Genomic DNA, 12,758 nt, shown 5'->3' with positions numbered 1-12,758 from the left:
TTATTAATCTGAATTGGCAAAGTATCTTCAGATATCAAATAAAAAAAATTGGTGTTAAAAGCATAATATTTGTCTGTGAATCATAATGGTATAGTATAGTAAGTATAAAGTAGCAGAAAATGGAAATACTTAAGTAAAGTGCAATAACCTCAAAATTGTACTTGTGCACAGTACTTGAGTGAATGTTCTTTTCACAACATCTTTCAGATCACTTTCAGACATTTGTGTCAAGGCAGTAATTATAATATATAGGCGACCCACCATTGCCATTGGAAATCATTATTAGCATATGTAATCTAAACCTAATGTAAACACAGCTAATTGCCACTGTTATTAGCAGTTCTAATATTGCGGTGTACTGCAGCTCCGCGTGCAGTTTTTCCAAGTAGTGTTGCCATGCCCAAGCAGAAGCCAATGACTGCTGTTCAAACAATGTCAGATACTGTTCTGAATAAATGTACTTTAATGAATATAGAAAAAAAGAATACTGGAATGTGATATTATTTATGTTGCGCTGTGTGTGTAATTTATGAAGACAGAAGTAGCTGCCATTTACAACATATTTGTAGACCAGACCACATGGTAAATTTAATCCCCCCTAATGTTAATTCCACAGCTACAGCCTTGATTTGTATGACATTTCACTCATTAAGCCATTTACCATTCATATATTTGACTGCATCACCATTAACCTAATTCACTCTGTCTTAATCTCTCCACAGACAAGCTACCTCTATACGTTCAGACAGGTCTATACTGTGGGCTATGCCACCTCGCTCATCTCCCTCATTACAGCCATAGTGGTGTTCACAGCCTTCAGGTAAGACCAGAAAAGCACACAGTGTCCTCAATACACTCACAAACAATAAGGGCAATAAAAGGGGACAAAAACGAGGATGCTCACAGACACATTCAGGTTCCTGAACTGGAGTGCTTTGAGTGGCATTGGGCAAACATTAAGGAGCTATTTTAGAAACAGGTATAGATCAATAAACATCCGGTGAAGTCTTTGTTATATAGAGGCTTGTAGTTCTGTTTGTGTTTCTTCAGGAAGTTCCGCTGCACCAGAAACTACATCCACATCAACCTGTTCTCCTCCTTCGTCCTGAGAGCCAGCGCTGTTTTCATTAAAGACACCGTGCTGTTTGCAGACGAGACCTTGGACCACTGCTCTGTGTCCACGGTGAGCATGTTAATTAGCCAATAATATTCCCATCATGGAGCAGATTCCCACTGCTTCACGAATGGGTTAACAATGGAAAGAGGAGTGAAAGAGGCGAAGGCACGTGATGAATGGAAGCTGTCATTTCTCAGTTAAATCCCATCATTAATGGAAAAGATCTTTTTTCTTCAGCAATGAAATAGTTTAAACATAAAAAACAGCAGGTGTGTTTCATTTTTCTGTGCTGTGGATGATATATTAATTTTTTACCATTCATTTTTCACAGTATGTGGTAAATTGTGTAATGATTTTTTTTTGCTCTATAGTGAGTTTTTGCTTTGTTTCAGTAGAGGAAGGGCCGCCTGTCCATGTGGCATGTAGTTTTGGTGGAAGAAACTAGATTTTCACTTTTTACACCACAGAAAAACATAATCAATCAATAACTAACCAAACAATCCCAGCAGGATGTCTCTTCAAGTTTTTTTCAATAAGTTTGACACTGCTTTGTCGAAGGACATTTCATGACAAAATAATGTCATTTTTTGGATAAAAAAAAAACAAACTCATGCAGTAATGGCCTAAAAGGTTTAGCTTTTTAGGTTGAGATGCTGACAGAAGCAGTGAATCATCCTTTACAGAATGTCTATAGTCAAGAAGTAGTTGTACAAAGGAATGTTTCAGTCATGTTTTGAGGAAATTACTATTAAAATGATTACTATTAAAATTATTACTTGCTGGTTTTTGAATTTTTCAGACCAACACTACTTTTTATGGGTTATGAAAATTCTTCTACATCTTAAATTAAGAATTTTTGAAAGGAAATGGAAATATCTGAAAATGCCATGTCAAAAATGTTTTCTTAGCAAATGAAAAGTTGACATTTTGGAAATACAAATTATTTAAAAGCAGAAGCAAAGCAAAATAAAAAGGTAATGCCAATACAAAATGCAAACATCAGAAGAAGACCTCTAACAGCTGTGACAAAAATAATCTCAGTTTTTAGGCAGTATTTTCTTTTCTTTTTTTAAGACCGCCTCTTCTTCACATATATTATTATAAAAGTGTGAGATTTTTGGTTTTGTCCTTACAACAATCACACAATTTTGCCACAGTGCTGCAAAGTTGTCTACAAAACTGTGTGTTAGTTCAGTGTTAAATAATGACTCATCCAGTACTAACTTTACTTTGCTGTGTCCTGTCTAGACAGCGTGCAAGTCAGCCGTGGCTTTTTTCCAGTTCAGCATCCTCGCCAATTACTTCTGGTTGCTGGTGGAGGGCATGTATCTGCAGACGCTGCTGGCCCTGACCTTCGTCTCTCAGAGGAAATATTTCTGGTGGTACATCCTGATTGGATGGGGTGAGTGAAGGGATGACTGGGGATGTCGTCGAGAGGTTATGCAAGGCCATGACCGACTAATAATCAAGTGATGATTAGACATAGGCACAGATTTCATGCAAAAATGCACAGATTGGTGAATAAATCACCAGAATATAAGAAATTAAGTGTTTGATGCTCAAAAGCAACTGGTGCAGTGTTGTCCCCCAGGACACTTTTGTTTCAAACACTGATCTCATTTTGTGTGTCTGCGGCACAGCAAGTTTGTCTCTGCTTATTGATATCTCATTATTTGGCGTGATGATATTCAAGCTGAACTGTGGATTTTAATTTCACATCTTTTATTTATATGAATTCTTGAGCATCTTTAGATATAAAAATAGCTAGCATTGTTAGCACACACAGTACATTTAACTTAATTAAAAAAAGGAAAGAAAACCTGATAATATACTACAGCAGTCCTTCATGATGCTTATTTGAGCCCATTGTTTGTAGTGTTTTTGTATTACATTACATTGAATGATACAGGCAGGTTTTACCTTTGTCTTGTTATGCACAATATATGCAAATTTGGGTTTGTGTATATTATCTTTTTGTCCCAAACATTTTATTTATACAATAGCTGTTCCTGAGCAGAGATGGCGGCTGCACACGTTTCCTCGGCTCTTCCTTTGTCTTCTCCCTTATCTTTTGCTTCACTGAGCTCTCTGCGGATGTTTTGAGTGCTTTCCCTTTGTGTTATCTCGTTTTGCTCGGTCAACTGATTTCCGTGGTCTTCCTATTCCCATCCTAATGTCTTTGTTGTTTCCTATTTGCATTATATTTCCTTGTTGAAACTTGCTTGTTTTCTGAAGTGATAGTTGTGACATTCCACAGTCTGTGTCATTTTCCTGTAACCACGATGTTATAGTAAATTTCAGTGACAGCATGCTGAGAGGACCGGTTATGTTTATTGCAACAGTAAACAGCAGCATACCTGTTATAATGTTGTGGAGACAGAACGAGAATTTTTAGTGAGGCGCATTATATTTAGGGCCTGTACTTTATTTATCTGCCTGTTCTCACTCCTAGCTCAAATGCCAATTAATCAGTCATTTCAGCGTCAGACACCAAAAGAAAAAGGCACCTTTATTGGCGGTATGATAAACAGCTGGTTGGCGTCACCTGGGAGCCAGCTGCTCGCTTCCTGTATGAATGTTGAGCCAAACCATTAGGTTTTTTTTTCCAAACCTAACCATGTGCTTTTGGTGCACAAGAAAATAAATGTCAAAATGAGGTGTTTTACAGACATGTAAATTTATTTCTAAAAAGACCGCATATAATGTATGCATGTAAAAGGCATAAACTGACACAACACGCCAGAACATCAACAAAAGATGCAGCAGCGTACCTAGTGCCTCCTTTTAAGATATAAAATCCACTAACAAAGCGATGACATGACATGACAAGTCGAGAACACGTTGTCCTTCCCAGAGCTTAAAAACATATTTGAAGTTCTTCCCCATTTTGCACCATGCCCTCCTCTCTCATAAATAAGGAACAGTCCCTTATGATAATACATGAATATCTTCCAACACAATGTTCTCGATTTAACCATATGGACCAACAAAGACACTTTCAAACCTGATTCAAACAGAAAACTATGCACTTGTGACTAAATAAAACCTAAATATCTCTGTCTGGAGTTTGTGTTTTTACAAGCTGACAACACAGTATGTGTCTGATTTGGTGCTCACTCAGTATGTGAGTGGCTCTGATGTATCTTATCAGCTTCTTTCCAGTTTTTACTATTTTTCTCTCTCCTGTATCCTGCTTTTATCCCATCTCTGTTTCTTCTTCTGGCATGGAGATGCAAGCGGGAGACAGACAAATTTAATACACAATGTTTTATATGCCAAACAACATTTCCATTAAATATGCAGAAAACATGAGAGTTGAGGCTCTAGTTTCGTTCAGATTAATTTTACTTGACAGATACACAATGTATTAATAATTAACCTCTGCTCCTACACTGCAGGGCTCCCATCAACAGTTCTTATACTTTGGGTTTTGACCAGATTCTTCTATGATGATAGAGGGTACGTTTTATTACATGATGCAGCAAATCAGCTTATATTTTGTAATAATTTCACTGCTCTGTTAACGTTGTGCCACTGCATGTTAAACAGTAATAGTTCTTCCAGTGTTTGTACTTTGATTCGAGTGTAACATGATTTTAATTAACTGAATTTGGTTTTAATTACAGTTGCTGGGATGACACAGAGAATGTCGCTATTTGGTGGATTATTAAAGGACCAATAACAGCCTCGCTGCTGGTGAGTAGAGAGCAGAGAATCTGGACTGCCACTCACTGGTTGCTAAGCCCACCACCCCGTAATAACAGTCTAACTCCCCATTATTGCATAGTTTCAGTTTGCAATGGTTGTGCAAGCAATGATGGACTGGAGGGACAGGCGAGGGACTACTGTGATTTGTTATTATGTCATCAGTTGTCTTTGCTCGTGTGGGGCAATGAGTGTTGATTTTGGCCACAGCCACAAAGCTTTTTCTGCCAGAATTTTCCCACACATTTTTTTCAGTTGTGGTGGCCCGCCATGATTAAAACATCTACCACCACATATTGATTTTATATTCTGAAGCTGGACCGTTCATTAGGAAGGCTATTAGTTATTTGGTTATTTATTGCACCACACTCCCAGAGTGCTGAGCATACTCTGGGCACGGAGCGGACGGAGCAGTAGAACACCAGGTACGGTGAAAGGAAAAAACCCTTCATTGTGTTAGGTCTAAATGTTTGCTCTTACATGCCTCTGCAGCAGCTGCTCCTCTCATTCATTGATCTGATCAGTTCTGACTGGACTGACAGATCAATATCCACCCCATGATTCAAACTCATAAATATGCTTAAACTGCTGCTGAGGAAACGAACTCATGATGAGCTCTGCTGCATTCACAAAGCCGTAAATATGTCTTAATTTAACAAATGGAAAGTTTGCAGACACAGATTCTTATTCTGTGGAAAACATTGTACGCTATCATCACAAGTAATTTAATTGATCAAATAAACATCATATTCATAAACTCTACATATGTGTTTTGTTGGTAAATATCTGGAGGCTGTCCAGGGGCTGGAGAGGCAGTCACAGCAGTTGAGCCAGGGCCTGCAGAGCATGCTGGAGAACCACATCCAAACGTGTGTGGACACTGGAGGACAGCCAACAGCTTGGCCATGGGCACGGACCCCACAGACATCCTCTCTGGTTCTCTAACATGCTCAAGGGCCCTACCTCTCCAGCCTTGATAAATCCTCCAGCATGCTTCATGCGTCCTGGCTTGACTCTTAGCAGCCTGGCTCCGTCCCATTGCCCCCAATCAGACTCTAGCAAGCCCCACTGATCCCGGCAGTGCTCTGCTCCTCCGCCAGAGAGCAAGACGGAGGGCGGCAGGGTCTGTGCTCACAGCAGAGGGCCCCCCTGTTGGCTCTCCTGCAGTGTACAAAACCCTAGATGAGGAGCTCTGGACTTTGCATTTTTTAGGGATTTTTGGGGGACAACGTTTTGTGCTTTAGCCATTCACAGTGGGATCCAAAAAAGTCCCTTCACTGTCCCTCCAGACCATCTATTCTACTATCAGCTGTTTACAATGAAAAGCTTTTTATCCCCCAAAACATGGTGTGTTTTAGGAAATCATGCTTCTATTTCCAGTGGCTTTTCAGCCACCAAACATGGGAAATTTTAAGGGAAGACACCTTATTAAAGTTTGCTTTGGTGCTGTGGAGGGGATAAATCAATGCTGAAACGCAGTGAAATATTGTGTGTTGTCTCTCACTCTGCGTTTGTGTGCATTTTGTCATGGGGGTAACTGCATACGTGTGCTTGTATCTCTATCAGGTCAACATTGTAATCTTCATCAATGTGATCCGAATTCTGGTTCAGAAGCTTAAATCTTCCGCCATGACTGGGAACAATGACACCGGACACTTCATGTGAGTCACAACTTGCGACCTTGAGTTTTCCCTCACTGAAGAAAATTATACATATTTAGAGTTCCTCAGAGACACATGAGAAGTGAACTTCTGAACAGATTTGGTGGAAAAGTTGCTCTCTAAGAGCTTATGCAGCAACAAGGATTATGCTGGCTTATCGCTTCATAACAAACTGATACATATCATTATTTCTCAGTAAAGCAAAACCATAAGCTTCAACACAACAGAGAGGTGAGAGAAGTTTTGGAAGATGAAAGGAGCTGCAACAGCAAACAGTGCTATCAAGAGCAGAGCACCCAGCAAGTCTGTTTAATACCCCTGGTAATGATAGTGGCTACCAGCTGGGAGCTAACATCCAAATAGCTGTGAATGGGCCGCTGGTTGTGAGGGAAGAAGCAGCATCAATCAGGTATCGGAGGCAAGACCTCAGAGCTCTGCCTCAACTTAGCAAAATGCTACACATATGATGTTCATTTTAATTCGCCTTCAATTCTCTCACACATTTAAATATTTAGGAATAAAGAGGATTTTAATACCTGACCTGTTAAAAAAATGATGAAGAGTGAATAATATAAAAGATGCATGAGAGTTTCTACATTCAATAATTAAATTATTTCGCGGGAGTTCATAGCAGTGGTGATTTACAGCATGAAATTTAGTTTTTGACTAGATATAATTACATGAGATAAATACTACTGATTATGTCTGTAGCACTTTGGTTAAAAAAAAACAGAACATAATAGAACAGTTATCTCAATAATCACTAAATTTCATATACTTTACACAAAGTGACCAAAAGTAAAGGTCTAAATCTTATTATTAAAATATGTTCTGGTAAAGGTAAGATTGAAGAAATATAGAGAAAGCTGCACATTTAGTACTCCTATGCAATCTTTTATTTTGGGTTTAATCAGGATTAGATGTGATTTAAAGGTGTGCCAACTCATTCCCCTTTTTTCTTTGATGTCTGCCTGCAAGCCAGCACCTCAAAATAATAGGTGCAGAGATTGAAACCAAGTTCTCACACACAAACTATTCAGAAATAATTGTGCTGTGCCAAAAGATAAAAAGATAATTGACCCTCTGACTTTTTAGGGGACGTCACCTGGCTGTACCACCTGTTCTTATTCCAAACTCATAAAATACCGCTGCTTTGACAGTGCTTTTAGTGTAAGATTGCGATGCCAAAGCCACCTTTCACAACCACTTGATATGCTCATTAGGTGAGAAGCAGCCGGAGGGAACCTACAGCATGTTACGTGGCAGGATGGCGTAAGGTTCAAATGCTGTTGTGGATGGGTCCAACAAACCCCAGATTTCCATGTGGAAGTCTGGTGTTTACATCCCATCTGAATCTGATGATTTTTTTCTATACTTTACCATGTGCCTCCTTCCCCTAATTCTAACCACCACCATGTCAGCATGTGCGTTTGTTGACAGCCTGGCACTGGTTGCCATGTGCTTGTGCTGTCTAAACATAATAACTTGCCACGTCATTTCAACATCATGGTAGCACCATACCGGAATGTAAACAGCAGATGCAGAAAGATACCTAAAATGTAATATGTAGACTCGGAAGTCCACTGCAAAGTGGCAACATGTGGCAAACTGCAATGTGCCAACTTGGCACCACTCAGGATGAGAAGTTTGAAAAATCCTAGTGGCTTTTTGACAAGGGAACCAAGGTGACATTATCTTCCAAGTCAGCCTGCAGAAAAACGGTATCCCCGTAGCACTCTATAGTGAGCTGCAAGAAGCTCAAAAACATCAAATATGGAGTCCAATGCAAGTGTTTAATTTTAGGTTAAGCTTTTAGTCATGAGAGACCTTTGTTTCACCCTCCTTTTCTCCATACAGTACGTTTGCAGACAAAGTATTGAACATGCTACTTTTCAATTATGAAGCAGTTATTCAGTGTTGAGGTAAAACTGCTGAGAAACTGTCAAAAATCAGAATGATTGCAGGTTCTTTGAAGAGTTTACTATGAAGATTGAAAGGAGAGTGTACTGATGAAATCCCCTGATAAAAATGCTTCCTCACAGTTTGAGAGAGAAAACGCTGCGTCTATGAATCTTGGAGCCCAGAATTCTGGCCTTGGCTGAATGAATACTTCCTTCCTTTTGACATTTGGTTGGTGCAGATTCAGGCTCAGCTGAATTAATTTACAATGAGAGCAGCTCATAAAAATAGCACCACATACCAGAAATAGATGTCTCCTCTATCGCTTTGTGACAGGATTGTTCCACCAGTTCAATGAATGTTTCACGCTTTCAAAAGCTTCAGCTCCGTCCTACAAACTTCAATCTGACTGAGACGGATCTGTGACAGGAACACAAAGGCACAAATCTCAGGAGTGTAAAAAGATGAACACAATCCTATTATAGGCTCTGAAATAATCCAACCTTTTAAACAAAGTGTAATCTTTAAGCTGCGACGGAGGTGATGTTATTTCTGATCAGAGTAATTAGTTTTGTCATTAAGAATATTCAGATGACTGTCATCACTTACTTGTGACAGCTTGAGTCTGATATAATCATCAGAGAACAAGAGAATCTGCAGAAATGTGTTGACTGCTGCTCAGTTTGTGAGATTAGTCTATGCTTTGAATCGGCCGTGGGTCTAGATCATTAGATATGTGCCGAGCCAGTTTGCCATATCTGATACGAAAGAATAAACATGAGGAAAAAGATGATTAAGAGAATAATATGGTGATTTTGTGAGAATAAGCTGGTGCTAATCAGTGATATGGTGATTTTGTGACACTAGTGCACAGCCCATTCAAAACAACCTCACAGTCGACTCTTCAACACTCTTCAACAACTGAGTTGCGTTCCCTAGCAATGCTGGAGTATACGCTTCATTTGCCAACAACTAGATATACATCTTCCATAGACGTCAGGACCTCATACTCAACGCTGCACTGCTTTGGTCCTCTGCAATATATGCATCAAGTGTGAGGTCAATTGTATTAACAAACATTGACAAAATCAAAGGACATACACACATAACAACAGACAGTCATTACAAAGTCACCGCAATTAAAAAAAACAACATTTCCATAATACGTAGACATCACTCATCTGATTTGAACTACACTTTGAGCACAATGAATCCTTTTTTGTATTTTGACATTTTTATCTATTCCACTGATGACAGCGTTGTTTTAAAGGTCAGTTTGTTTAATAAAGATTTGACATCTGCAACATCTGAGCTACCTTTGATGAAACTTGGCAGAATAATGCATTCTGGCATTTCCAGCTAAAACACTGATTAGACTGATATTGATAAAAGTGAATATTTCAAACTCTGAAAAACCATAATTATATAAACATACACCTCACCTCACATACATCTCACTTTAAAGCTGCTGAAAACTAACAAATGTTCAGGTTAAATATCATATGCAAAATAAAGTCAGTGTACAAATAAAAAAGTTTTGTCACTAGAGTTTAAGAGTTTAGGACCGAAACAATCAACTAGTTTGCCAAAAACGGGACATAATCAGATGTGATGACAGTGGACCGGCAACATAAGGAAATAAATCGACAGCTATGGTCTGCACACCATTTCACAGTTATCGGAACCGGCAGATCGCCCAACACCACTAAATTTCAGCAGAGAACATTGCTCTGTCTCCTCCACCACATAGTCCATTCAAACACAAACAAGTCAAGAGAGATTGATAAGACAGACAACTGATGAATGTCATTCAGGCTCAGATAAAATCAAATTGTGAACATTACTTTCTGTGCAGACAGATATTAGTCAACTGGAAAAGCTGCCATGGCTTTTGCCCTGTAGGCCAAAATTAATGATTGTTTTCTCAGCTAACAATTATGTGGTTATTGTTGCTGGCTGACAGATTACACAGTTTAAACAGCTTTCCTCGCAGTAACGTCTTGAGCGGGGCACCAACACACTGACATGGAGTGGACCCAAAATCTGTCACATTTTGATTCAAAGTTGATATTACTGCAAGGGAGTATTTGACATCACTTTTCCACCCACTTTCAAAAAGAGCAAACATAAACCAACAAATATTGAAATCCCTCATATGTAACAGCCAGAGAGTTATGTGTTCATGAAGGACCCATCACTCAGAGGAAGAAGATGATACAGAGTTTTAGGCCTTTAACGTGGATTAGCCTGAGGTTGTGTCATTATCTTACCTTGACTGATGTCTTTCTTCTTTCTTTGTTCTTCTTCTCTCTGTTATCTGTTCCCCTCAGGAGGCTGGCTAAATCCACCCTGTTCCTCATCCCTCTGTTTGGGATGCACTACACAGTTTTCGCCTTCCTGCCTGAGAACACGGGAATGGCAGCGAGACTCTACATCGAGCTGGGCCTAGGATCCTTTCAGGTGCTAAACAATGGAGAGCAGAACAAAACTTTAAAATTAGATTGAGACAGATCATAAGAAGTTAATGTTGATTGTTGGCAGTAGGATGATTTTGAGACAGTTCTTCACAGCAGACATTTTGACGCCATGACAGTGAGTCAGTATGCACGATACCAGGATGCTGTTCCTGCTGCAAGATGTCAAAAAGTCTTCCATGAAAAACGCCTGCTAAAATTAAAATCATTTTCTAAAAAAAATAGTTTAAAAAAAATTCTAAAAATTAGTGAAAATTACAAGAAAATTACCTGAAAATTAGTTTAAAAATAAGACACAAAACAAAACAATGAAAGATAAAATTAAAAAAACATACTGAAAGAAGTGCTTAAAAAATAATTATTTTGTAACATGATTTTAAATATGTAATAATGATAATACAAATGTATTTTTTCCTCGACATTTTCCTTAGTTTTTTAAAAACAATTTTCTTGTTTGTGTAACATTTCTAACCAAGTTGCTTATTGTCTTTTTTTCTCATGTTTTTGAAAGAAATCACACCAATTTTCTCAGGTTTCAAAGGTGTAAATACTTGTGAAAGGCATCTGAGAGCAGCACAAGAACAGTGATGTGGCTCCAGGTTTCAAGAGGTTAAATGTGGGCTGGCTAAAGTGCCAGATATACCATATGAAATTGATACACGTAAAAATTTGGCAGAATATTAATCTGTCAGATGTAACATAAAGTAAGTTAAAATATTTCAAAGACAATATCAAACATGAAATGTGTTATGAGAAGTCTTTTGACCTGAAGAAATAAGAAAGAAAGCTTATAAGACCAGAGATTGATACCCTCAAACTGCATTATCTGAAATATTTACACCCAAGAGCTACTCAAAACTGTTACTTTTAGGTGGAGACTTCCTACAATCAGCACCTACTGCAGTGATTTGGAATTTGAAGTTTGTGATTTTCAAACAGTCATCATGTCTCTTGTGTTGCAGGGTTTCGTGGTGGCACTGCTTTACTGTTTCATGAATGGAGAGGTAGGTGAATGTACTATCTGTACATTGTATATCTGTACATTTAAGGCCCATACACAACAAAATCACATCAAAGAACTAGTGGTGTCTGAAGCCAATCGTCGTATCGCCTGTCTTGACCAAAAAGTCGCACACGAGCAAACAACAAAGACTACGATCGATGGCCAATCAACCCGTGCGTTCTTCGCTTGGGTGACAGGATTTACTGTCCATATCAGCAGACAGCGATCGTCTGTAATCGTCATTCAAAAAGGGAAACCATTATACCGTCATGATGCCATTTAGCCAGTTAGCACATGAACAACGCAATCCAATGTTGAAAGAACAAAGCATACAACACAACAACAACACAAACCATCCGGAAACGTTTCTGCTGTAGAGCTCAATGGCTAAAGAAAAACAACTTTGTTTTGGCCCTCACTTCTTCTTTACTTCAGTCCTTTGTTTACTTCCTCACTTTTGTTTCTTTTAGCATGCACTGAGCTGAACAACGAAGAATCAACATACTGAATAAGCTGAAAAAATTATCTAAAGTGCAGGACACACTGCAAAGACTTGGGCGGCAGACACCCCCCGATGGCCAACCATTGGCTGGTGTCTCAGGGTCTTTATCTGCCACCGTACCTTTTCCGATTCTGCCACCAGGGGCCACAAAGTCAGAGATGTTTGAACCGTGCACATAACAGCTTTAACAAAACCAGTACAACTACTTCTGCCTCCAGTACAGCTCTGCACATGTGCTGTTTGTCTGCAGGTTCAATCAGAGCTGCGGAGATGGCTGTGGAAGTGTCACAATCAAAATCATCTCACCCCAGCCAAGAGAAGTATCACTCAGATCACAGTTCGAGCCCGCGGGGGGCTCAGACGGCCTCCTTCTAGCGGCAACATCTCGTCAGTATGA

The 12,758-nt window shown here is 39.2% G+C and overlaps 1 protein-coding gene across 1 annotated transcript in view; it reads left to right on the top strand.

The window, feature by feature from the left end:
- The window catches only part of LOC121951229 (pituitary adenylate cyclase-activating polypeptide type I receptor-like), a 30,449-nt gene extending 17,691 nt beyond the window's left edge, over positions 1 to 12,758 (top strand). Inside the window, exons 6-14 of the mRNA XM_042497483.1 lie at positions 723 to 820; positions 1,051 to 1,183; positions 2,366 to 2,519; positions 4,516 to 4,576; positions 4,744 to 4,813; positions 6,389 to 6,483; positions 10,713 to 10,842; positions 11,819 to 11,860; positions 12,612 to 12,758. Of these exons, the coding sequence (XP_042353417.1) occupies positions 723 to 820; positions 1,051 to 1,183; positions 2,366 to 2,519; positions 4,516 to 4,576; positions 4,744 to 4,813; positions 6,389 to 6,483; positions 10,713 to 10,842; positions 11,819 to 11,860; positions 12,612 to 12,758 (930 nt within the window). The remainder of the gene's footprint in view (positions 1 to 722; positions 821 to 1,050; positions 1,184 to 2,365; positions 2,520 to 4,515; positions 4,577 to 4,743; positions 4,814 to 6,388; positions 6,484 to 10,712; positions 10,843 to 11,818; positions 11,861 to 12,611) is intronic.

The sequence above is a fragment of the Plectropomus leopardus genome, chromosome 12 (assembly GCF_008729295.1).
Source record: "Plectropomus leopardus isolate mb chromosome 12, YSFRI_Pleo_2.0, whole genome shotgun sequence".
NCBI lineage: Eukaryota > Metazoa > Chordata > Actinopteri > Perciformes > Serranidae > Plectropomus > Plectropomus leopardus.
The sequence above is the reverse complement of the archived record's forward strand: the minus strand, read 5'-3'. Positions and strand labels throughout refer to the sequence as shown.